This window comes from Adiantum capillus-veneris, unplaced genomic scaffold (assembly GCF_014529385.1).
Source record: "Adiantum capillus-veneris isolate H3 unplaced genomic scaffold, ASM1452938v2 Hic_scaffold_264, whole genome shotgun sequence".
In the NCBI taxonomy this organism is placed as follows: domain Eukaryota; kingdom Viridiplantae; phylum Streptophyta; class Polypodiopsida; order Polypodiales; family Pteridaceae; genus Adiantum; species Adiantum capillus-veneris.
In genome coordinates this window covers 20968-43947 of record NW_028221395.1, presented here as the reverse complement: position 1 = coordinate 43947, position 22980 = coordinate 20968, and the positions used below count along the sequence as shown (strand labels likewise).

The 22980-nt window shown below is 47.8% G+C and overlaps 1 protein-coding gene across 1 annotated transcript; it reads left to right on the top strand.

Annotated features, from left to right (window-relative positions):
- The first annotated feature begins 118 nt into the window (after positions 1-118).
- LOC147417360 (putative aldo-keto reductase 1) lies at positions 119-22706 on the top strand. Its single transcript, XM_086507686.1, has 7 exons — positions 119-295; positions 573-773; positions 2623-2795; positions 21404-21503; positions 21583-21733; positions 21815-22011; positions 22445-22706. The coding sequence occupies exons 1-6, from the start codon at positions 137-139 to the stop codon at positions 21994-21996; spliced, it is 966 nt and encodes a 321-aa protein (XP_086363812.1). The 5' UTR covers positions 119-136; the 3' UTR covers positions 21997-22011; positions 22445-22706.
- Positions 22707-22980: the final 274 nt, after the last annotated feature.

Here is a 22980-nt window from a genome sequence, read left to right as displayed (position 1 = left end):
TTGGAGTGTACGTTTGGTGCATTGATGTTCTTATTGAATTGAGAACTGCTGTTTATTTGGATTAAAAAGTCGCATTTGCAGATAATTACATTCAGCAATCAAAAGTCAATTGAATTTTTTTTGTCAGGTCTCAGCCATGGGGCTAGGTTGCATGGGGTTATCTTCGGCATATCACCCAATTCCAACTGAAGAACAGGGGATCAATCTTATTAAGCATGCATATGAGCAGGGGGTGACCTTTTTTGACACTGCTGACATGTATGGTCCCTTTACAAATGAGGTTTTAGTTGGGAAGGTAAAAATTACTCTCTTTTTTTTGAAATTTCTTTTAGATTGAGCTGCAAGTTGATCAAATTTTTTATATGTTTTCATGACCCTTTTTTGTGATGTATAAGCTTTGCTGGACTTATGTTGACACTTTTTTTGGATGCAAGACTGTGCTCGCTTGTTTTTCCCTGGTTTGAAATGCCATGAGTTTTTGATTACTAGTATTTGGAAATGTATTTGATGCATGTTTTCTTTTCTTTGAGGTGCTGTGTTGTCTTTGAATAGTGTCTCTTGTATTCATTCAGGCTCTGAAGCAGTTACCCCGTGAGAAAATCCAGCTTGCTACAAAGTTTGGAAATGTATTTGAAAATGGGGACCTGGTGGTGAAAGGAAGCAAAGACTATGCTCGTAAAGCATGCGAAGATAGTTTGAGAAGGCTGGATGTAGAATATATTGATCTCTACTATCAACATCGCATTGATACTACAGTGCCCATCGAAGAGACGGTTAGAATTCAGCAATTCTGAAGTTTCTAATCTTATGGCTCAGGGCTGTGTTAATTATGTGGAAATCATTGTTACGCTTGTTGGGCTTTGTTTGATTCAGGGGTAAGTTCAAACAGGTATCAAATAATACAAATCTAGCTATTGAATAATGTTACTTCATCCATGCTAACAAAATTCAGCCCCAAAGTTTTTAATTACAAGCTCCTAGGTGTCATGTCAGTTTTAGCCAGTGAAGCGGGACTTGATGAGGATATTTTTGTTCTTGGCTTTCTTTAAGAAGCCTTAGAGGAGAAGAGATTTATGTGGACATTTGAAAATTTTATTATTTCACTTAGTGATTGGACCTACCCTTCCATGTGAATAGTTAAAATTTTCTTTTGTTTAGCTTGTCAATTCATGGGTCTTTTCATTTCACACCCTTAGATGACTTGATTTTACTTTCCTTTAATTCTTTTAGAATGCCAACATGAACCTTCACCTTTTTACTATGAGTATGGTGATCCTTGTCAATATTTAAATGACCATGGAGGCGGAAGCTCACTCTAAACAGTGTAAGCAAGAACAGTGTGATCAGGCGGGGTATTAGGGCTACAGTTTTTGCGTCCAGGTCAAAGATGCAAATGACCAAAGTGTCCATTTGCTGAGGCAAGATACTCTCTTTTACTTGGAAGGAGTAAAAGAGTATACGAGAGCTTAGGAAATGGTGGAGCAGCCTTGTCACATCACCTGAACAAGCTCCTCCTTAGTTGGATACTTGGTCGATGTATGACCAATCTCTAAACAAGTATAACACGTTTCTTGCTTGTAACACTCTTATCTTCTTTTCCAGTGTCATCTGAGGCTCACTAGACTGCTTCCTCTTGACAAACTTCTTTACCTTTGTCTTATCCTTCTTCGACTATTTATCCTCCTCTCTCTAGGGGTTCAGAATTTTTTCTCTAATCCTGATTCTCTTTTTAGACAGTTGTTTTTTCTCTGAAACATGTGTAGTTTCCTCTCTCTAGAAATCCTGGATTCCTGGTAGATTCTCTCTTCTCTGAAATACAACCTTTAAAAGAAAAATCACAAAACATGGAGATTGAAAACGTTGAGTTTGTGGAGGGTTGTTGCATGTTCTCTTTTTCCTCAATTTCAAGATGGACAGGCATTAGATGAGGCAGAGTCCTTGATTGATAAACTCAATGGCTTCTAGGCAAGTGTAGCCACAATACGACATCATCATTGTATTCAAATCTTTGATCTTATATGGAAGTAGGTTGTTGACGGACGCATGTCAAAATATCTTTCTGTAACTGATGACGGTTTCAAGAATTTACACAAATATTGTGTAACCAGGGGGTCCACCTGGCACCTCAAAATATGTAAGTGTAGCTTGTGAGTTCACCCGGGGGTTTTTCTATTTCAAAGAGTTATAGACGAGGGGTTAAAAAATGAAAGTTCTTAAAAAGTTACAGGTTGTTGAAACCAAAGGGGTCTTTAATTTCATGGTGAAGTGTTACAGACGAGGGATCTTTAACTCTATTTCAAAGAGTTAAAGACGAGGGGTTAAAAAATGGAAGTTCTTAAAAAGTAGGTTTATGAAACCAAAGGGGTCTTTAATTTCACGGTGAAGTGTTACAGACGAGGGGTCTTTAACTCTATTTCAAAGAGTTATAGACGAGGGGTTAAAAAATGAAAGTTCTTAAGAAGTTACAGGTTTATGAAACCAAAGGGGTCTTTAATTTCATGGTGAAGTGTGTGTGTAGAGGGGTTTTATAAATACCTCTTGAATGCATGTGCTAAAGGTATTTTTGAAATGTGGACCCCCGGGGTTGTGTTGAGGACTTATTAATTTGGATGTGAAAAACAGATGTATGAACTCAAAAAGATGGTGGAAGAAGGAAAAATAAAGTATATAGGTTTATCTGAGGCAAGCCCTGATTCCCTTCGGAGAGCTCATGCTGTTCATCCAATAAGTGCAGTACAGCTTGAGTGGTCTTTGTGGACCAGGGATGTGGAAGAAGATATTGTTCCTTTGTGTAGGTAATTTACTATATTTTTGGTTCTCCTTAATAAGCTTGTATAATTGGTGTTCTTGTTTTCCTAACTACATGGAGGGGGTTATCAGAATGTCTTAATGCTGTCATGAGTATGTGCCCCTAAATTTTAAAATTGCCATTTTAAACAGAATCTCTCTCTCTCTCTCTCTCTCTCTCTCTCTCTCTCTCTCTCTCTCTGTCTCAGTAGATGGGCAGAGAGACAGGGCATATGGGCTTTAGGACAGGCTGGCTTCAGGAAGGGACTCTCTACTCTTGATCATATACTGACGCTCAGAGCTATCATTGAGGAGGGTAGAGCGCATGGCTGGAGGATCTACTGTAGCTTTGTGGATTTCCGCAAAGCCTTTGACACGGTCCCTAGAGCCAGGTTGGTGCACAGATTACATGAGCTGGGTGTGCCCACAGAGCTGATTTGGGGGATTATGGCCCTGTACAGGACAGTCATGGGACAGGTACGCACTCCAGAGGGTATGTCTGGTCTAGTTCACTCCACCATTGGGGTGAAACAGGGATGCCCACTTTCCCCTACTCTCTTTGGGATGTACATTGATGAGGTTTCAGACTACATAGAGAGGGACGGTGGAAGCGGAGCACAGTTGGCGGGCACATGGATTTCCTTGCTGTTATATGCGGATGATATTGTCTTGATTTCTGATTCTCCAGAGGGGATGCAGCGTCATCTGGATGCTTTACATAATTTTGCTCACGATAGTGGTATGTCTGTAAACCTTAGCAAGACTAAGGTTATGGTGTTTAACACCACACCACAGTGGGTCAGACGGTCAGCTCCTGCATTTACTTATGGCCATCAGCCAGTGGAGTATACAGATGCATACACATACCTGGGGGTGGTCTTTAGCGGCCCAGGGTTTTCTTTGAGGAGAGCAGCAGAGATGAGACTGACAAGAGCACATACAGCTTTGGGGAGATTAGAGAGGATGTGTTCACAGATCCAATTTCAAGAACCTCGTACAAAGCTTTGGCTCTTCGATACCTTAGTGACCTCAGCCATACTATATGGAGTTCAGATATGGGGCCCTTCTGTGGCTCATAGCAGTCGCCCTAGTAGTACTGATGGGTGGAGATGCATGGAGAGACCTCTGGTTTCCATGATTTCGCGGATGATTAGAGCCAAAGCCTCAGTACCACATGAGATTATCCGCGCAGAGCTGGCTGCCCCCCCGCTGGTGGTAGAGGCACTAACTAGATCAGTCTCCTTTTTACATAGCATCTGGGAGCTCCCCAGAGACAGGTATGCACGTTTAGCACTGGAGTCTTCTTGGCAGCTGGCTTCACAGGGAGATACAGCATGTTGGTATGCACAGATGACCTCTTGGTTCCAGATTCATGGTTTTAGCATAGACAGGCTACCACCCTTCCAGTATTCGTTGGATGCACCCTCCTTGTCCCTTACTCGGACAGAGGTTAGCAGACTCATCAGACAGGATGTGACTCAGCTGGATACCAGGAGGACTTGGATAGAGCCGACCCATGAGCTTGGCACGAAGATGTCTTTCTACAGGGAGCATCTTCTCCAGCTCACAGAGGACGGTTTTGTGACTAGACCTAGCTACATGGACACACACTTGTCATATGGCTTACGATGTGTCATTGGTCAGATATGCACATCTTCTCATCAGCTGGAGATTGAGGTGGGTAGATTTAGCAGAGTACCAACAGAGGCCAGGATATGTCAGTTATGCCACTTGGAGCCAGAGACAGAGCTGCACTATATATGCCATTGCCCAGTTTACTATGAGATACGAGGCCGTTTTCATTGCCTCTTTAGGGATGGTTTTGGGCCACTATCTCGAGTTTTTTTTTTTTTTTGAGAAAAAGATCCTTCTATTAGTTAATGAAAACTGCCCATAGGGCTACATCCACCTCTGCAAGAGAGGGCTACAACAAGCATGGTGGGGAGACTCTCCCAATGAAAAAACAGCATATGTACAATGGGGCTGAATCAAGAGATGGGAGGAGGGAAAAGCCACACAGGTGGACAGTAGTGCCATCTGAGCACCCCCTGGACCATGGGGTAGAACGGCCCAGGGCGCCAGAGTTGAAGGAAAGCCTCGCGGCGCTCCCGCATGCGGTCGGAGCTGCCCTGTAGTCCCTCAAGCTGTCCTCTGAGAGTATGGATCAGCTCTAGCCAAAAGTCACGAACAGTCTCTGCTGGTGGTACAAGGCGAGCCTCAAAGATGCGGAAACAACGGGCCCGCCAGATGAACCAGAGAGCTAGGCCGCTGATGAGCTCCCAACACTCCGCTCTCTCACTGCTCCACTCCTGTGGAGTAAGGTCTGTAGCAGCCTGGAGTGTAGGTCGACCCCCCTGTATCACTATCATCCTGCTGGTGGAAGATAGCTCAAACTGAAGTGCCGGGCCCGTGAGGGTGGACCAAGCCGCTGCCCCCCAAGTGTACTGTCGAGCCGTGGAGAGGGCAGGCATCAGCCGAAGAACTCGTAGCCACACCTGCTGGGCCGAGGGACAGTCCCAAAGACAGTGACGCTGACTCTCCACCAACTGGTCACAGGCTGTACATGCGGCCGAGAGACCACTATGTACAAGCCAGCTCCCTACTGCTGTGGCTCTGTGTGCAACCAACCACTGGAACAAGGTGACGCGCCTCGGCTGTCTGGAGTCCCACAGCCTCTGCCAAAAAGCTGCCAAGAACTCAACTGTGAGACCCTCCTCCTGCCAATGACGTGCTGCAGCGGGGCGGGCCTCACTCTGTGCTGCAAGTATATGACGTCCAAGCCGAACAGTGTACTGAAAGAAAGGGACTCCTGGGCGGTCTGCAGAAGAGAATGGGTCCCTCCATAGCCACTCAACAGGATCCCACTGTACTCGTGCCAGTGGACAACACTCCCAAGCCCATAGCCTCCAGTGTCCTGTCTCAAGAGCTGCTGGGTCAGGGTCTATGACGCAAGTCCTCCCACAGATGCCCACAACTCGGATCCTCTGGAAACAACACTCTGCTACCTGCGGGGCCTCTACTGCAACTCTCTGTAGTCGTCCCCCACCCTGAAGCTCGAAGAACAGGGCTGGGACAGTCTCTGAGCAAGCCCTGATTGAAATGAGAACCTCCAGTTGTGTGAAGGCTCCCATCCACCGGGGTGCTACTGGCTCGAGAGGCGTGAGCCAGTCAGCTGGAACTGACTCTGAGATGTCCTGACACATGCTCTGAACCCCTCTCATGCCCTGTAGCTGGACAACCTGCACCTCCTCTGACAAACCTGTGAACTCTAGCCAGTCACCTAGAGAGCGCGCTGGAACTGCTGCCATGGGACCCCAAGAAACATGAGGCCTACTCCCAACCAAGTGGCCTTGTTGAGTGCTAACCATGGGGTTCCAGACGAGGGGCTGCCGTAGGCGCTCCTCCGTGCACGTCGGCTGTCTCTGCTCTAGGCCACGCCGTAATAGCTCCCAAGAACGAAGCAGACTCACAGCGAATCGGTCCTCCAGTCTCGTGCTCAAACCAACTCGACGCAACTCTGTAAAGATCCATCTGGTCGAAGGTTGCCAAGGGCCTCCTGACTGAGGCACCCTGGCACGAAGCCTCTGCAACAAGAACTCCTTCCAGGGCTCCTCGCCTGGAAGAAGTCCTCTAACGACGAACTTCCCAAGAAGGGCTCTGCTCTGTTGTGCTGGATCAATGATCCCAAGCCCTCCCTGAGAACAAGGAAGTGTGATGACCGACCAAGCCACCTTGGCTCGGGCAATCTGAGTGTGGCGACCTGACCAAAGGAAGTTCTTGATCAGCCTCTGTACCTGGCTGATGCAAGAACTCGAGAAGATCCAGCAAGAAGTGATGTACCACATAGTCGCCAACAACACCTGATTGGCAACTACTACTCTACCAGCCAGCGAAAGTCGGGCTGAGCTCCAATGTAACAGCTTTCTCCTGATGGACAGGAGAAGAGGAGCAATTTGCTGCTCGGGGGACAAATCCAAACCAACCTGACAACCCAAGTACCGAATTGCAGTCCCTGGAGGAATCCACCTGAAACCCTCTCCTGGCATCCAATCTGGCACAGGAGCACTACCAACCGAGAAAGCCACTGTCTTTCTCCAGTTGATCAGTGCGCCCGATGCACAGCAGAAGGTCTCCAAAGCCTGCCCACATCTGTGTAAATTGGCCTCCTGGCCCTCTAAGTACAAGGCTGAGTCGTCGGCAAACTCAGCGTCCAGAAGCTCATCTCCCCGTAGAGGGAGTGCTAAGCCCCTCAAACCAACCTGCTGTGACACCAAAAATCTGCTCATCGCCTCCGCATAGAACAGAAAGAGAAAGGGGGCAAGAGGACAACCCTGTCTGACCGATCGTGTGAGCATGAAGCGCTCACCTCTACCTCCTGCCAAAAGCACCTGACTGTGAGCCTGTCTGTACAAAGCTGACACCCCTCTGATCCAAGCCTCTGAGAAGCCCATCCTGCGTAGCGTGCCCTCTAGAAAGTCCCAGTCGACTCTGTCGTATGCCTTCTCAAAATCGAGAAGAAGAATCACAAGGTCCTCCCCACGGAGCCGTGCAAGGGCAGAAGCCTCCCAAAAAGTGAAGATGTTGTCAAGGATACTGCGTTCCTTGACAAAACCTGTCTGAGTCCCATGTATAAGGCTCTCCAAAAGTGGCTGAATCCTCAAACTCAGAGCCTTGGCAAGAATTTTGTAGGCTGAGTTGAGAATGGTGATGGGGCGCCACTGTCGAATCTCATCCAAGGAGCCACCCTCCTTTGGAATGAGGTAAATCAGGCCCTCACTCATACTATCCGGCATCACTCCTGTGTGTAGAATGTACTGAAAGGCACTACAAAGATCTGGGCCAAGCAGGTCCCAGTACTCCAAGAAGAAGCTGGGAGTCAGCCCATCCTCACCTGGACAGCTACCACGAGGGAGGGCCCTAAGAGCCGTGTGCAGCTCCTCAAGCTGAAGAGGTAACTCAAGCCTCTGCCGCATCTCCTTAGTCACAAGACAGGGCATCTGTGCCCAAACCTGCTCCCTGCATGCATCCTGTCTCTCTGACTTGGGCTCAGCCGACAGTAGCTCACGGTAAAAGTCAGTAGCGACTGCACGCATATCCTCAGGCTCACAAACAACTGACCCATCGGGTCTCCTCAACTGATTGACCTTGGCATGCGAGTGCCGAGGTCCCATTGTCTCAAAAAAACCACCTGTCACCCTGTCACCCACCTGAGTCCACTGAGATGCCTGTCGATGAAAGGCAAACTCATGGCGCCTCTCCTCTGTGCAAGCAAGCTCCTGTCGAGCCTGCTGTAACTGCTCCTCCAACCATGGACTGTCTGGATGCTGCTCCTGCATCCTCTGTAGTGAAGCAATGCCTCGTCTGAGACGCTGCTGCTCCTCTCTCGCTGCAGCCCGTCGAGCTTGAGACTCCTGGAGAAAGAAGTGGCTAAGCTGAGCTAGGCCTGAGGCCACTCTGTCTGCAGGTGGAGCCTGGCTGTCCATGCCCTCTGTCCATAGAGCCTCGACCCTCTCTCTGAGTGCTGAGTCCAACAAGACCCGCTCTGGGATGCGAAGCATCGTGCTCCCACTCCTCTGCCTATCTGCCACTGTGAGAATCACTGGTGCATGGTCCGAGAAGGATGTCCCTGCCAGGATGCCCACTGATCCCCCCAAGTCACTGAAGTGGTCACTAGTGTAGAAGCGATCTATGCGCGATAGATTCACTCCTCCCACTCTGCGGTCCAATCTAGAGAAGGCAAGACTCTGTGGAGGCCTCACAAAGCCAGAATGCTGCCATGTATCCGAGACCCTCAGCGTCATACAAAACCTCTCCCAAGCTGCTAACTCGACTCCATGCACAGTAGCATGGCTGCCTCCGATCCTGTCAGAAGGGTCCTCCAACATGTTGAAGTCCCCTCCTACACACCACTGGTCAACCTGTGGCAAAGACTCAACAATCTGTGACCAAAACTCTGCACGAGCACTCGCCACATTGGGCGCATAGATGTTCAGGAAACCCACAAGGCTACCCTGAACCTGCATAGTAATCCACTGAGCCCTGCCTGGTACAATAATCCCTCTGCCCACAATGGCCTGCTGTAGTGAGTCCGCAATAGTCATACATACCCCACCCTGGATGCCTCCAGGTCCAAAAGCAGCTGACCAAAAGGTATCATAGCGTCCACGCAAAATCTGACCACATCGCCGAATGCGGCTCTCAGACAAATGGTGCTCCTGAAGCATAAGGAGATCAATCTCTCCTCCCACAAGGCAACGCTGAAGCTCCTGACGCAATCGGCCCCGCTGTCGCTGAAACTGGGGCCCACCTAGTCCCTGCACGTTCCACGAGACGATCCTCATGGGGAGCGAGAGAGAACAGATGCTGCCGCAGCAGCAAGACGAGCTATCTTCGAAGCAGGCTTGGATGGGGAGTAATCCGCATCCGAGCGTCCTCTAGATAGGCGAGACTGCAGTGAGTGCCTGGTCCAAGCCCAAGCAGAGCGAGCCGTGCGTAAAGCAACCTCCTCTGTCCAGGAGTCCTCATGAATGAATACATAGCAAGGCAAACACTGCGTATCAGCAAAAAAGTACACCACAATGTGTCTACATCCTGTTGAGTCTGGGGGTGTCACCGCAAACTTGGCCAGTGGCCACAACGTCTGCAGCAAATCTGTAACGCCAAGTTCTCCCATGTGGTGAGAGAACTCGAGAACCTGTGTATGCAACCATCCCACCACTGAGTCGAGGGACCACTCTGTCTCAGTCCTGCCACAGAGGGGGAAGGAGAAACCAACTGCTGAGTCCAAGGCCTCTGTCCCCCTAGCGGCGAGGAACAAAGCGTGGACTCTGAAGCAGGCTGCCTCGTGGTCTGCTGCGGAGTCGCCAAGAAAACGAGTAAACCCGTAATCGAAGAAATCCCAGCGGCGTCGGAGGTCAATGCTCGTCAAACCACGCGGGATAGCTGCAAGAGAAGATGTCTGAATCTGCAGAGGGGGCCGCATGAAGGGCTGACCCTCTCTCGCTAGGCGACTCGTGGCAAAGGCGCTGCCAAGAGATCTCCTAGCCGCCGGCGAGGGTCCAATCTCATGAGCCGACTGAGGTACTGAAGCAGGAGGAGGGGGAGAAGGGGCTGGGGGGGGCGGGGGAGAGGAGAAGCGGGGTGGGGCGGCAGAGACATGGGGGGGGCGAGGTGGGGGGTGAGCGGTAGCAGAGGGCGGGGGAGGGCATGAGGAGGAGGAGGGGAGATCGGAAGGCGGAGCGGCTGGCGAGGGTGAAGCGGAGGTGGAGGCTGGCGAAGGAGGCTCCTCCTGCTCAAGAGGCCCAAAGCGGTTCCCCGTGGGAACCCACTGCTGCTGAGTAGGCACCTGGGGGCCACTCTGAGTGCCAGGCTGTCGCTGTGGCCCTTGGCGTCGACGGCCACGGGCCTGCTGCCACCCCTTCTCCGCTGGAGCCCCAGGCTCGGATGGTGGCGCTGAATCTGTGCTCTGTGTCGCTGGCTGTGGCTGCGGCCCAGCCTTGGCAGGTTGGGGCTGAGGCTGGGGTGCGGGTCGTGGTCTCCTCCGTGGACAGGCCTTCGCTAGGTGGCCCATCTGTCTGCAAATGAAGCACTGGTTCGGGAGACCCGAGTACTCCACACTCTGTCGAAACCAACCCCCACTCACCCGAGGCAGAAGGATGACCTTCGGGAGCGTGTGGGTATCTCTGACCAAAACTCGAACTGAAGGGATGCCAGCCGCCTTGGCAGCTACTGATGCTGCTGTACGAGGTGTCTCCAGGACTGTCCCGATGGCGGAGCCAATCCTGGAGAGAAGTGGAAGGTACTCCCTCCGTAAACCCGGAAAGCAGATTGAGATGGGGATGTCTGCCTCCTCTACTAGCACATCCGAAGTCGGGTCAAAACCATGTCGCCACTGTCGAAAGTGGGCGCGTGATGCTCAGATGGCCAGTGAACTCATAGCAATGACCTTGGAGGCCATCTCGGAAGTCTCGAACTCAATCTGGTAGTACCCCCGTCCGAGAATCTGGACATCCAAGATCTTGCCCACCTCTGCGAGAAGGCGGGCCTGGAGAAGGTCTTGCAGCTCTCCTCTGCTAGGTCGAGTGCCGAGAACCTTGCAGATGACCGAAGTCGCCTGCAAGCGCTCTACCTCTGCGGCAAGGCTAGCTTGCTCTGTCGGCGAAAGAGCAAGTCGAATGGTGGGCTCAGTGGGGTCGGGCGAGGGGGCTTCAGGCGAGTCCCTCTGTGGCGAAGCTGGAGCCTCCATCTGTGTCTACTGCTGTGGCGTAAGAAGAGGACGACGGGAGGATGCTGCAGAAGGGCGCGCAAACACTGCTCCAAGGAGTTGGAACAGATGCCGAGAGTGCCGAAACTGCAGGGAGCAACCGAGGCGGGGGCCCAAATTGATGGGTGAACGGGCCGAGACGGGGGGGGGGGGGGGGGGGGGGGGGGGGATAAAGCGGGTTTGGGCTAAGGGATGAGGGCGTGAGGCGGTAGCATGGGATGAGGCTGAGGGCGGGTGGCGGCAGCAGGGGGCTGAGGGCGGGCAGAAAGGCTGGAACAGGGCAGCGCGAGGGGGGGGGCAGCGGGGGCAGAGGGCAGGCGGGAGGGACAGCAGGCGGGGGGCAGCGGGGGCTGAGGGCAGCACGAGGAGGACAGCGGGCAGCACGTGAGGGAGGGAGGGAGTGGAGGGGGGGGGGGGGGGGGGGGGAGGAGGCGATGGCGATGGCGCAGCGGGAGAGTACAGCAGCAGCGAGCTCACTATCTCGAGTTATGAGGTACCAGGATCAGAGATGCCTTGGGCTATTCTTGCTAGAGCTGCGCAGACACAGAGAGAGTCTCTTGAGGAGATCAGATAGGGGGAGACAGTCCCAGAGGGAGATCACTGATTTCTTTCGTGTGGAGACGCGCCAGTCAGAGGAGCAGGATCCAGAGCAGCCTCCAAGTCCAGGACCTACCTGCACTAGAGGTATACTGATTGACAGGGCCATGGAGCTTGGGAGATCTAGACGCCCGCGATTGCGAGGATCATCACTGCATCGACGGAGGATTCATCAGAGGATCAGGATCATTCTAGCACGATATGGGAGACGCCCAGCTAGAGTGCTTACTATGGAGGACATTGATGAGATTCGCCAGCGGCCGATGCTGGACATCTTGGGACCCTGATGTGCAGATGCTCCCTCACCCTCAGTTTCTTTATGTGCATGAGTTTGTATCATGGATTATTGTACTGGCTAGAGAGTCTCTAGTCAATGCCCCCCCCCCCCTCCCCAGCTTGTCACTACAGCTTTCAGTCTAGTTTTTCTTTCATAGTTTTTTCATCTTTTCAGTTCTACAGACAGTGTATCAGATACACCATTTTGTAACCGTGATGGTCTCATAGGTCATTTTGGTCTTTTGTAGACGTAAATATATCATTTCATTTCATTTCATTTTCTCTCTCTCTCTCTCTCTCTCTCTCTCTCTCTCTCTCTCTCTCTCTCTCATGCAGAACTGGTAGAGCTGAGAGCTCTTTCTCTATCTGAAAACAGTAGTGGGGGCCAAACCAGCAGTGACGAGGTCCTTGCTCCAGTGACAAGGTCCTTGACGACCGTGTTTCCCTGCCGGGTGCTGGAGATGCCATTAGTGTTGGGCATATAACAGCGGTGAACAAGATGGGTGCAACAAGGCGTGCATGCGACATGTCAGGAGCGTGGCTAGGCTTCTGGATGAGAATTCCAAGGGCTCTCTCTCTCTCTCTCTCTCTCTCTCTCTCTCTCTCTCTCTCTCTCTCTCTCATGGATTTAGTATGGACAGACTACCCCCTTTCCAGTACTTGCTGGATGCACCCTTCTTGTCCCTCACATGGACCGAGATTACCCGCCTTTTAAGAGAGAATTTGATTCAGCTAGACACCAAGAGGACATGGACAGAGCCAACACGAGAGCTTGGCATGAAGATGGCTTTCTACAGAGAGCGTCTTTTGCTCACATAGGATGGGTATGTGATTAGACCTGCCTATATGGACACTCATTTATCCCATGGGATACAATGTGCTATTGGTGAGATGCGCACATCATCGCATCAGCTAGAGATTGAGACTGGCAGATTTAGGAGAGTACCAACAAAGGCCAGGATTTGCCAGTTGTGTCATATAGAGCCAGAGATAGAGTTACATCACATATGTCATTTTCCGGTATACTATGAGATACGAGGCTGCTTTCATTGTCTATTCAGAGAGGGCTTTGAACCAGTGGCTAGATTCATGAGATATCAGGATCAGAGATGCCTCGGGTGGCTTTTGCTAGAGCTGCGTAGACACAGGGAGAGTATCTTGAGGAGATTAGACAGTGGGAGCCATTCAAAGAGGGAGATCACAGACTTCTTTCAACAAAGACTCGATGAGCTAGCTTTACACAAACCTGAGAGTCCACCTATATTAGAGGTATATTGCATGACAGAGCCATTGAGCTTGGGAGAGCTCGACGCCCACATCTACAATGGCCACCACGACGTCGGCAAAGGCTCCATCAGAGGATCAGGACTATTCTAGCACGGCATGGGAGACGTCCAATATGACTATTTACAGAGGCGGATATTGATTCTGCGACCAATGCAGTACATCCTTGGACAACGCCCGATACCGGGCATCCTCGGACATTGATGTTCATTTAGCTTTTATTTTACTTCATTTTATTTTGTACCCAGACATTGTATTAGATCCACCAAGATTGTATCAGATTGGTCTCATAGGTCATTTTGGCCTTTTGAAGACGTTTAATATAACATTTCATTTCTCCATACATTCAGGTAGATCAGGAGCAGAGCATGTTTTACACTAGTAGGCGAGTGAGTCGAGGTCATTGACTCATATGTATACTTGGGATCACTTTTACAGCTACTACAGGATGATTCTCTATGGCTACTGCAGCTAGAGATAGGATTACACGAGGATATGCGGCACTCACGATGCTAGAGCACCGATGCCACCAGACATATTCTCAAGAGAGCACCAAGGGGTAGCTATTCGACACACTAGTAACCCCTCTCTCATGTATGCAACACCAATTTGGGCACCGGGCCTTACAGGTTCCTAGTGGACACGGGTTGAGAGACCAGAGATCATTATGCTATTTGGCTTGATATGCGAGAAACCCTCCATAGCACATGACATCATTACAGCAGAGCTAGCTGTACCACCCATGCTAGTGGAGGCTCTTTTTCTGATAGTATGTTTTATTCAGAGAGTACGACAGCTCCCCTCGACAGATTATCATACCGAGCACTTTGAGGCATCCCGATAGCTGGGGGAGACTAGAGAGAATAGATCATGGTATGCTGAAATGACACAATTGTAGCACACACGACTTGGATATAGAGGAGCTACCATCCTATGACCCAGACTGACCATTCATCCACCTCTCCCATGAGGAGAGGAATCGAGTCCTCAGACAAGATCTTTGGTAGTTATATATCAGGAAGACATGGATCACATCGAGACAGCCTCTTCCATCAAAGATGTTGTACTACAGGGATCATTTCATGACCATCTTGGAGGACGACTTCATTCTGAAGCCTAGATACATGGATTTCTACATGTCCCACAATGCTAGAGTAGCCATTGGGTAGCTCATAATTTCAAGATTTTAGATTGAGATAGGGAGAGCATCTCACACTCCCAAAGAGCAACGGATTTGTGGAGTTTGCACTATGTTTGCAGCTGTTGAGCTTACCATGACATACGGAGTCGCTACACTGCCTTATTTACAGGAAAGCCCACACTCAGAGACCTATGGACTCTAGAGATCAGAGATAGTTGGGGCGCTTCCTCTTTCAGAGAGACAGAGATTTTTTATTGTAGTCACTTGGTGAAGGTAGACAGTCTCAACTTACAGACTTTTTCCATCGAGCAACTCCAGTACCACCTGTCATTACCGCACCGAGGGGAGTCACTCTACAATAAGCAAATGGGGTTTGATCTAGGAGATAGCCTAGAGTGGTGGGATATCGTGCTCGATGAGCACACCAGAGAGAGATTCACGAGATTCGGACACAGCATGAGCAGGCCAGATAGAGAGATATACAACGAGCATTCTCTGGGCTTTTCTTGCCTTATCCACTTATGCATTATATCCTACAACCCTTGTTTGGTAGCAGATGGAGCTCGTTTTGCATGTCATGGTTGTACTCCCTTAGCATATAGTTTCACATTTACTAGAGATAGAGCTTCATCCCCTCATACTTGCACATATACTCACCCCACCTCTAAAGAGATTATCGTGGCAACCTCTAGCAGTTTGTATCATTTTTTATTTTTAGCACTGAAATCCTTTTTGGACTATCCAAAGGATACACACATGTATATGGTTTTGTCAAGTCGGCCTCTAGAAGACGTTAATAAAGCTCCCGGTTTGTGTGTGTGTGTGTGTGTGGCATGGATACTCCAAGCGAGAAATCAATAGCAATACACACACAAAAACTGCTAAATCATTGAACTTAACGAGAGAGATAGATTTAATTATCGTCCACGGAGGTCAGATATGACCTATGTGACCAAAACAAAACATTACATCCGTTCTTGAGGGGTGGAGGCGTTAGATACATATCAGTTAGGGACTGAGGGTCCATTAAAGAGGAAGGAAAAAGGGTAGGAACAAGATCAAAATCAAAACCTAAGCGGTGTCAGGTGGAGGGGGAGCTGGCTTGGAAGTTCAAAACTCCTGAATGATGGCTTCACCACCAGGGTAGACTGCCCATTTACCTCGTTTATGAGCTTCATGCATCTTCTTGAGCTCGCTTGCTTTATGCTTGAGTTGGTTTGTAGTCAATTCCTCGGCAATCCAAAGCTTTGTTCCCTTGAGGTGGTAGGATTGGCGTAGGAGCCTTGTTGTTCTTCTTTGTTTTTGAAAGTGAGGATGCATTGGCTAGATGGTACATGCCTATGCGTGTCGTCGATCCAAGAGACAATGTCGGGCTCGATGATTATTGGTTGAAGAGTGTCATTGAGCTTGGTGATGGCTTCTTCAAGGGTGTCCTCCTTGGTGCACCATGGTGAGGAGAGTCCTCCAATTCTAATCTTGAGGGCAAGGGATTCTTGTAGGCAGCATTCTTGTAAGGCTGCTTGGATTTCACTGTCGATCTTCTTATGCGCTTCTGCATTGGCTTCTTGCTGAGCCGCCTTGACAGTCTCATTGAGAGAAGCTTCAACTTCGTGTTTTTTTGCGAGTAGAGTTTCATTCTCCTTTGCCTCATCCTCGAGCTTACCCAAACGTTCTTTAATTGTAACATTCTTCAAAACAAGTGCTTGGATCTGAGCCTCTAGGGCCGTGATCCTCGCGTCCTGGCGAGCGGCGGGATCCTTCCTGGGTGCAGCACCCACAGCAAGAAAACTCTTGCGCATGATGGGGGTCGGCGTGTTGAAGGAAGACATGACTCGAGTGGACCTTGACTGTAAAAACCCTTGAAGCTTGGCTGTGTGCAAACCTGTGGGACACCGTTCTTGCGGCTTTTCAAATCGACGAAGCTCTCTGTGCAAAGCTGTGGGACACCGTCACAATGACTTTCAACTTGAAATTAAATCAGGCAGTGCATCATGGCAGAAGAAACACAACAATTGTAGTTCGCGAAGTGTGCAAACCCAATCCACAGCTCGCTCGGCTTATCGTGAGTAATGGTGCAGTTGCAGCCCTTTTGGAAAATGTGAAAAACTTATGGATGTGAACGTCTACCTGGTATTCTGGCTGAGGGCATATTGAAATTTGTGGTGGCGCAACTAGCAAAGGTGCTGTCGAACGACGCAGATGCGCGGACAAGGTTTGTGGCATTCGGAGAGTTTGAGAGCTCCAAAAGCTGGAGCGTGGCAGGGAGCTGTAACTTGTACAGATGCACATTTGGGCACAAGTAATCAATGATACGACACCATCTCTGCGCGCTCGGTGCCTGTCCGCTTCTCCCTCCCTATCTTGTCTGCTGTGTTTGTAATTCTACATTTCGCATGATTGAGAGAGAGAGAGAGAGAGAGAGAGAGAGAGAGAGAGAGAGAGAGAGAGAGAGAGAGAGAGAGAGAGAGAGAGAGAGAGTGCGAGTCAGGCGGAGTGTGTAGAGGTTATAGTTGGGGAATGTCGGCAGTTCTTGATTCGGCAAAGTAGAAACGCGGTAAAGTGTGCTGGTTAAGGGGCAGGGCAGTGGCTTAACGCCTCCCAAGGGCAGCCCCCGCCCAGGGGAAGGCTCAGAGGGCTGGAGAGGAAGGTGGTGCTACACAAAGAAACACTGAGCTAGAGAGAGAGAGAGAGAGAGAGAGAGAGAGAGAGAGAGAGAGAGAGAGAGAGAGAGAGAGAGAGAGAGAGAGAGAGAGAGTCGACCGGCACGGCGGAGTTCCGAGCCAAGACGCATTGGCCCCAAAGACTGGTGCCCCTTTTGGTATTTCTTTATTATTATGCTTGCGAAGTACAACTCCCGAGGGTCCAACTCTCTCCAAGACTCTGCATCTAGATGTTCTATGGAAAGAGTGTCCCCAAGGGCAAGTATAAACGTACAAGGGTTGCTCAAAAGCAGAGCCCCAAAAGCATTAGATCCCAAAAGCATCTGCTCAAAAAGCACATGCAAAACTGTCAAATCTGCCAGAAGTGTAAATCATGAAAATCCGTACAATACCACGTCAGCACTTTCAATGTAAATCATGGAATTCAGTATAGCGTGCCACGTCAACGTGTGAGTGCGTTTTACAGATCTCAGCTAGAGATCAAGCTTTTGATTTTTAGGGTTTTAGGCTCCTTTGCCGGTGCTCCATAAGTTCTTTAAGTTGGTGGTTTAGAGATTTTAAAATCCCTAACCCCTTTTTAGGCCCCTCGGCCACAACTTCTTCACGGTTCTTCTAGGTTATATTTCTCTTGTCCACTCAACCATTTCTCTTCTAGTTGGACACGCCACATCATCACTTTGTGACATTCCCCCCTCTTGAAAGAATTGTAACCGCCCTCGATTATGCCTGCAAAACAGTTAAAGAAAAGAAACTTTCTTTAATAGACACTAACTCTATGTGTTCATGTACCGGACTCCACCGATCCAGTACTTCTACAAAGACATCAGTCATTGATCAATCACACGTCTGTTGAGGGCCGCATATACAAATTCTTAGCATTGTAACCATTTAGCAATCACATCCAGACCGCACTGATCTTTTTACGGACGTCTTGATCCACTAAATCTTGTTACTATCATATTCATATCCTTTCTTTTCGCATTTCAACCAAGAAAATCATGCCCATGCCCACAAGACAATACATCCACATAGCATGCAGTTCACAAAATCACACTCTTAGTTCACACTGAATACTTTCACTCATTCAATGTAGACATCTCATTCCATACAGAACTCTTCATGCACCTAGATTACTATGCAACCATCTCATCCTTCCGGAACTCTTGATGCACTCGTAACAATATTTAGTCATCTCATCCAGATAGACATCCTGATGCACTAGGATCTCATTCAGTTCACATTCACTTAGCCATCACATCTAGATCTCGTTGATCTCTACAAATGTCTAGATGCAATAAGTTCAATTCATACATCAGATATATATGTTTCGAACAATACACACATGAAAGAGCACATGCCTTCGGTTCAATTAAGGAAATTTTCAATTCAATGTACATATATTCATAAAGTCATTCCACAAAATCAGCCCGTATGTATCCGTAAAATCTCAAAGATAATTTAGTGACTTAATTCAATCTAGGCAATTTGTGACAAAGGAGTGGAGTGGCCCTTTTCTTGTGCAGTCTGCACGACACCAAATTTAACGTGCTGATTCATCAATAACTTTTGCCATAGGCATTGCTAATAATTCAAAAGCTTCAAGGTACAACTCTCTCATTTGCGATGTTCTCCTCCTCCACCCACTTTGCATCGAGGGCCAAAAGGTACCCTTGACCAAATTATCTGGTGGACCTAGCTTACCTTTTTGTTCTTTTCTTGTGCCTTGTGACCTGCTGGTAGCCCTGTTAGCCTCCCCTGTCCTGTGGCACCTCATTCTGAATCGTCTAAATTCTCTGATGAACCATCAGCTGACTCCCCTGCTTAGTCGGAACCCTTAGATGCACTATCATCTGATTCCCTTTCTTCTCCGGAATCCTTTGATAAACTTGCATTTGGTTCCCTTGGTTTGTCAAAACCCTCGGGTGCACTATCATTTGATTCCCTTACTTCTTCGGAATCCTCTTATGAACTTTCATCCGGTTCCCTTGGTTCTCTCTCTTCACTGGAAGACTCTTGCCCTATTGAGGTGGACACTGGCTTGTCCGTGGGATAAGTCAATGAGCCGACATGCATTCCAAAATCTTGCTTGGCATGCCCCACAAGTCACTGAATAGAGTCAGACTTCTGTTGTAGACAATAGTGTCGAATCTCTTTTGGCAAACCACAGCAAAACCGCTCAATTTGATTCCTCAAAGTGACCATCCGAAACGAGGAGACTGGCAAAAATGTATCCCAAAACCTCTAGCAGTAGTCATCTAATGTGTCTTTCTTAGTCATTCTCAGACGATGCCAAGCCGTGATGACATCTTCTTCATATTCTTCTGATATCCAAGTTGAAGTGAAAATTCTCTCGAATTTTACCCACCTCATAGGTGCTTCTCTGCGTAACAACAGAGTAGACCACCATGTCTGTGCATTTCTTTTCAAGTAAGATGCCGCCCTTCACATCTTGAAGCGTTCCGAGAACCGACCATCTAAGAAGGCGACATCAAACTGTTGTATAAACTCAAGGGACCCCCATCCTTGAACTCCTTGGTCTTCTTGACCATTTGTTCACCCTCAAAAGAGGACGAGCTCTCCTTCTCTGATGGCCTCCCATGACTTTTAGATTTTTTCAAAAATCTGCTTTTTTGGCTCTTCTCACTTTTTTTGGCTTTTTCTCCACTTCTTCCGCCTTTTCTCATCCTCTCTGGGACTAGAGGATGAAAAACTCTCTTAAGACGAAGAAAAAATTGAGTCATCCTCAAAACGAAACGCTTCTTGGATCTGCTCACGACCTTGAATGTTGCCTTCCAACCCAAATAATTGGGGAAATCCACGGATTTCTACTTTTTCTGAGAGTGCTTTAAGCCTTTCATTAACTGGTTCAGCTTCTTTTCAAGAGCTTTGTCAAAATCTTTCTGCGAGTACAATTTCCGTTTTCTGCACTCCACTTTTCTTTCAGCTTCCTTCTCGCCTTGTGAATCTCGTCGACCGAGTAATTCTTCAGATGCTTCACATATTTCTGGTTTCTGGAGTACTAGATAAATCTTTTTACACATGTGTCAACCTGCAGTTGACGTTTGTACTTCGCTTTGGCAAAATTCCGTGCCGGAAATTCTCTGGTTGGTTTCTTCAGTTCCCATATTGGGTTTCATCTTTTCTTCATCTCCTTGTCGTCTTTGTTAGATTCTCCGCGAGAACCCATGTGTGCTGCAGAAAGGATCGTATCCTCCGTAGAAGAAGAATCTTTCTCAGTTCCGATACCACTGTTACAAGCTTGGACACAGATATTTTCAGGATACAGCCAGATATGCGAGATTGGCCCTTGAGTTTTCTAGAAAGTTAGCTCTGATACCTCTGTTACAAGCTTGGACACAGAGAGACAGAGACTGGATACCACTGTAACAGCTAATGGACTTAATTTTTAGGATACAGCCAGTAGGGACAGTGTTGACATCTTCTAGAAGCTATTTTTTTGGTGTTGACAATACTCTAGACGATTTATTCATTATAATGGAAAACAGGTTTCTACTGAATACGTTGGGGATAAACATGCCTAATGCTACAGTAGTATTATGGACCATTGAGAAGCACAATTTTTTGACATCAGAAGAATCTACCCAGATGCTCATCTACCAAAAGGCACAGTACTTTAGAACACATTACTTTGTGAAAAACTCTTGTTGCAAAGCATGGCTGAAACTTCCTGTCTATGGTGACGGCGAAGCGAGACTAGACAAATGCTATAGCAAGAATACCAGGAGGTGTGGAGGAAAGGTGTAATTATCATTCAATGTATCTGATGGAAAGATATGCACTCAATCTTGTTGACAAGACATCTAATAGGACATTCTAAAGGAGTTAAAACTTCGGCCTCTTTATTGATATATGACTCTTAAACAGGTAAAAGATACATCCCCAGGCTCCAGCTGCAAAAGCATTTCTAAATTGTATGCTTCCATGATTCAGACCTCTTGCATTTCCAAATTGTATGCTTCCATGATTCAGTCCTCTTGCATTTCCCAATCATATGCTTCCATTTCTCTTTACAATCATTGAATACCCTCAACAACTCTTTGTTTTTTCTTTGGGCTCTTCCCAACTCCTCACATTAATATCTCTAGATGTCCTCATATTAATATTAACACTGAACTGTGCCACGAGGCATAACATAATGTAACAATTCTTTGATACTGAAAGAGAGATTATAATTGACTCAATATGGAAAGATTAGCCGAGCATGGTAGCTCGGGGCTATGGATTTCACACTATGGGGAGATAATTGAGTGTAGCCCCCCCCCTCCCCCCCCCCCCCCCCCCCCCCCCCCCCCCCAACACCCCTCGAAAAAAAAAGAGCTGCATTTTGAAGCCACTTATGTTACACTGGAGAAAAGGCATTGTTACCACTGGCAGAGAGCTGGGCATTGGGATTGTAGTATATAGTCCACTGGGCCGTGGATTCTTTTCCGGAAAGGCATCAACCGAACAACTCTCTGCTGCAGATAGAAGACAGGTAAGGAGTGAGCTTATTGTGCATCTCAATGGGCTTCTTTTTTAAGATTATTTTTATATTAATAAATTTATTGGGCCAGGCTCAACATCCGCGGTTTCAGAAAGAAAACCTTGAGAAAAACAAGGTCTTCTTTGAGCGTCTATCGAAATTGGCTGAGAAGCATGGCTGTACACCAGGGCAACTTGCTCTTGCATGGCTGTTGCACCAGGCGGATGTAGTGCCCATTCCAGGTAAGAGTTTTCGTATTTCCAGAGTGCTTTCTCGTACAGACGGCAAACTTGCTCTTTCTGAAGCACATAGTCAATGGCCAGGAACATCGAAGATTACGAATCTTGAAGAGAACTTGGGCGCTCTTAACGTGAAGCTCTCACAAGAAGATATAAAAGAAATTGCTGCCGCTGTACCTGTTGACGAGGTTGCCGGATTGAGATACCCTGACAAACACTACCGACATACATATAAGTTTGCCAATACCCCCCCTTGGCAAGCATAAGACACAAAACATAAGGTTTGAATGCTGCTCCTTTGCTCAAGTTCTATCTGTAATGGGCATTTGCTACATTTTCGAGCAATGCCTGCAGTGAATTGAGGTAAGATTTACTGCATTCTTAAATCAAGGATAATGAACTTTATATGGTGCAAGTCTTATCTTGCATTGTACATAAGAGGGGTATTTTTGTAATTTCTGTAAATTTCAAGGGTATTTTGGTATTTTTTTCCTTATTATTATGAGATGATTATTATCTTTTTGGGGGTGCCAAAGTTCTATCAACATTTGGTCATGAAGTAATGTTGTAAGTCTTTGAGATTCGGAAATGTGTGAGGAATGCCATTGTAGATGGAAGTTTTGCATATGATTTTTGAGCTTTATATTTGCCTTTTTTCAGATGTTTGGCTAGGTTTGTAATTCTTATTTCAATTTTCTCTTTTGGATTCCGCAGATATCTGCTTGGTTCTTGGCTATGGAAGGGCGTCCCTTAGTGTTATAATTCCTTGAAAAATGTAGGCTTGTCTTGTGTTTGCATGCCTGGGGTTTGTGCTATGGTTATGGCTAAGAACAATGTGCTGCTAAAAACATGCCAACATTTGTTAAATAAGTTCCTCATTTGCGGTACGATACCATCTTCTTGCAGCAGTTTGGGACATAACTTTAAGCATTTGTGTTTTCAATCCAAGAATTAAAGGTCGTGTAAGGCTTGCACTCACTTGGTGTAGGAGTAGAAGTGAGAGAGAGAGAGAGAGAGAGAGAGAAGAGAGAGAGAGAGAGAGAGAGAGAGAGAGTAAAATTGTCCTTGAAGGTCAAATATGGCCTTATGGGATCAAATAAAAACATGTTGCATCTATGTTTGAGCCGATCAACGACTTCAATTCTTGAAGAATGTGGATATGAGGGTGGCCATTGAGAGTGCACAATTTGGTTGGGAAAGAAAGGTATGTTTGAATTGTTATGGGTAAGGAAAGCAAGCGTGAATGTGAT

Bases quoted from the DNA above. Each gene is read 5' to 3' on its own strand.
- LOC147417360 (XM_086507686.1), top strand. From the start codon at position 137: ATGGGGCTAGGTTGCATGGGGTTATCTTCGGCATATCACCCAATTCCA. The intron at 296-572 runs GTAAAAATTACT...GTATTCATTCAG, and splicing joins ATGAGGTTTTAGTTGGGAAG to GCTCTGAAGCAGTTACCCCG. The intron at 2,796-21,403 runs GTAATTTACTAT...TACCACTGGCAG, and splicing joins GATATTGTTCCTTTGTGTAG to AGAGCTGGGCATTGGGATTG.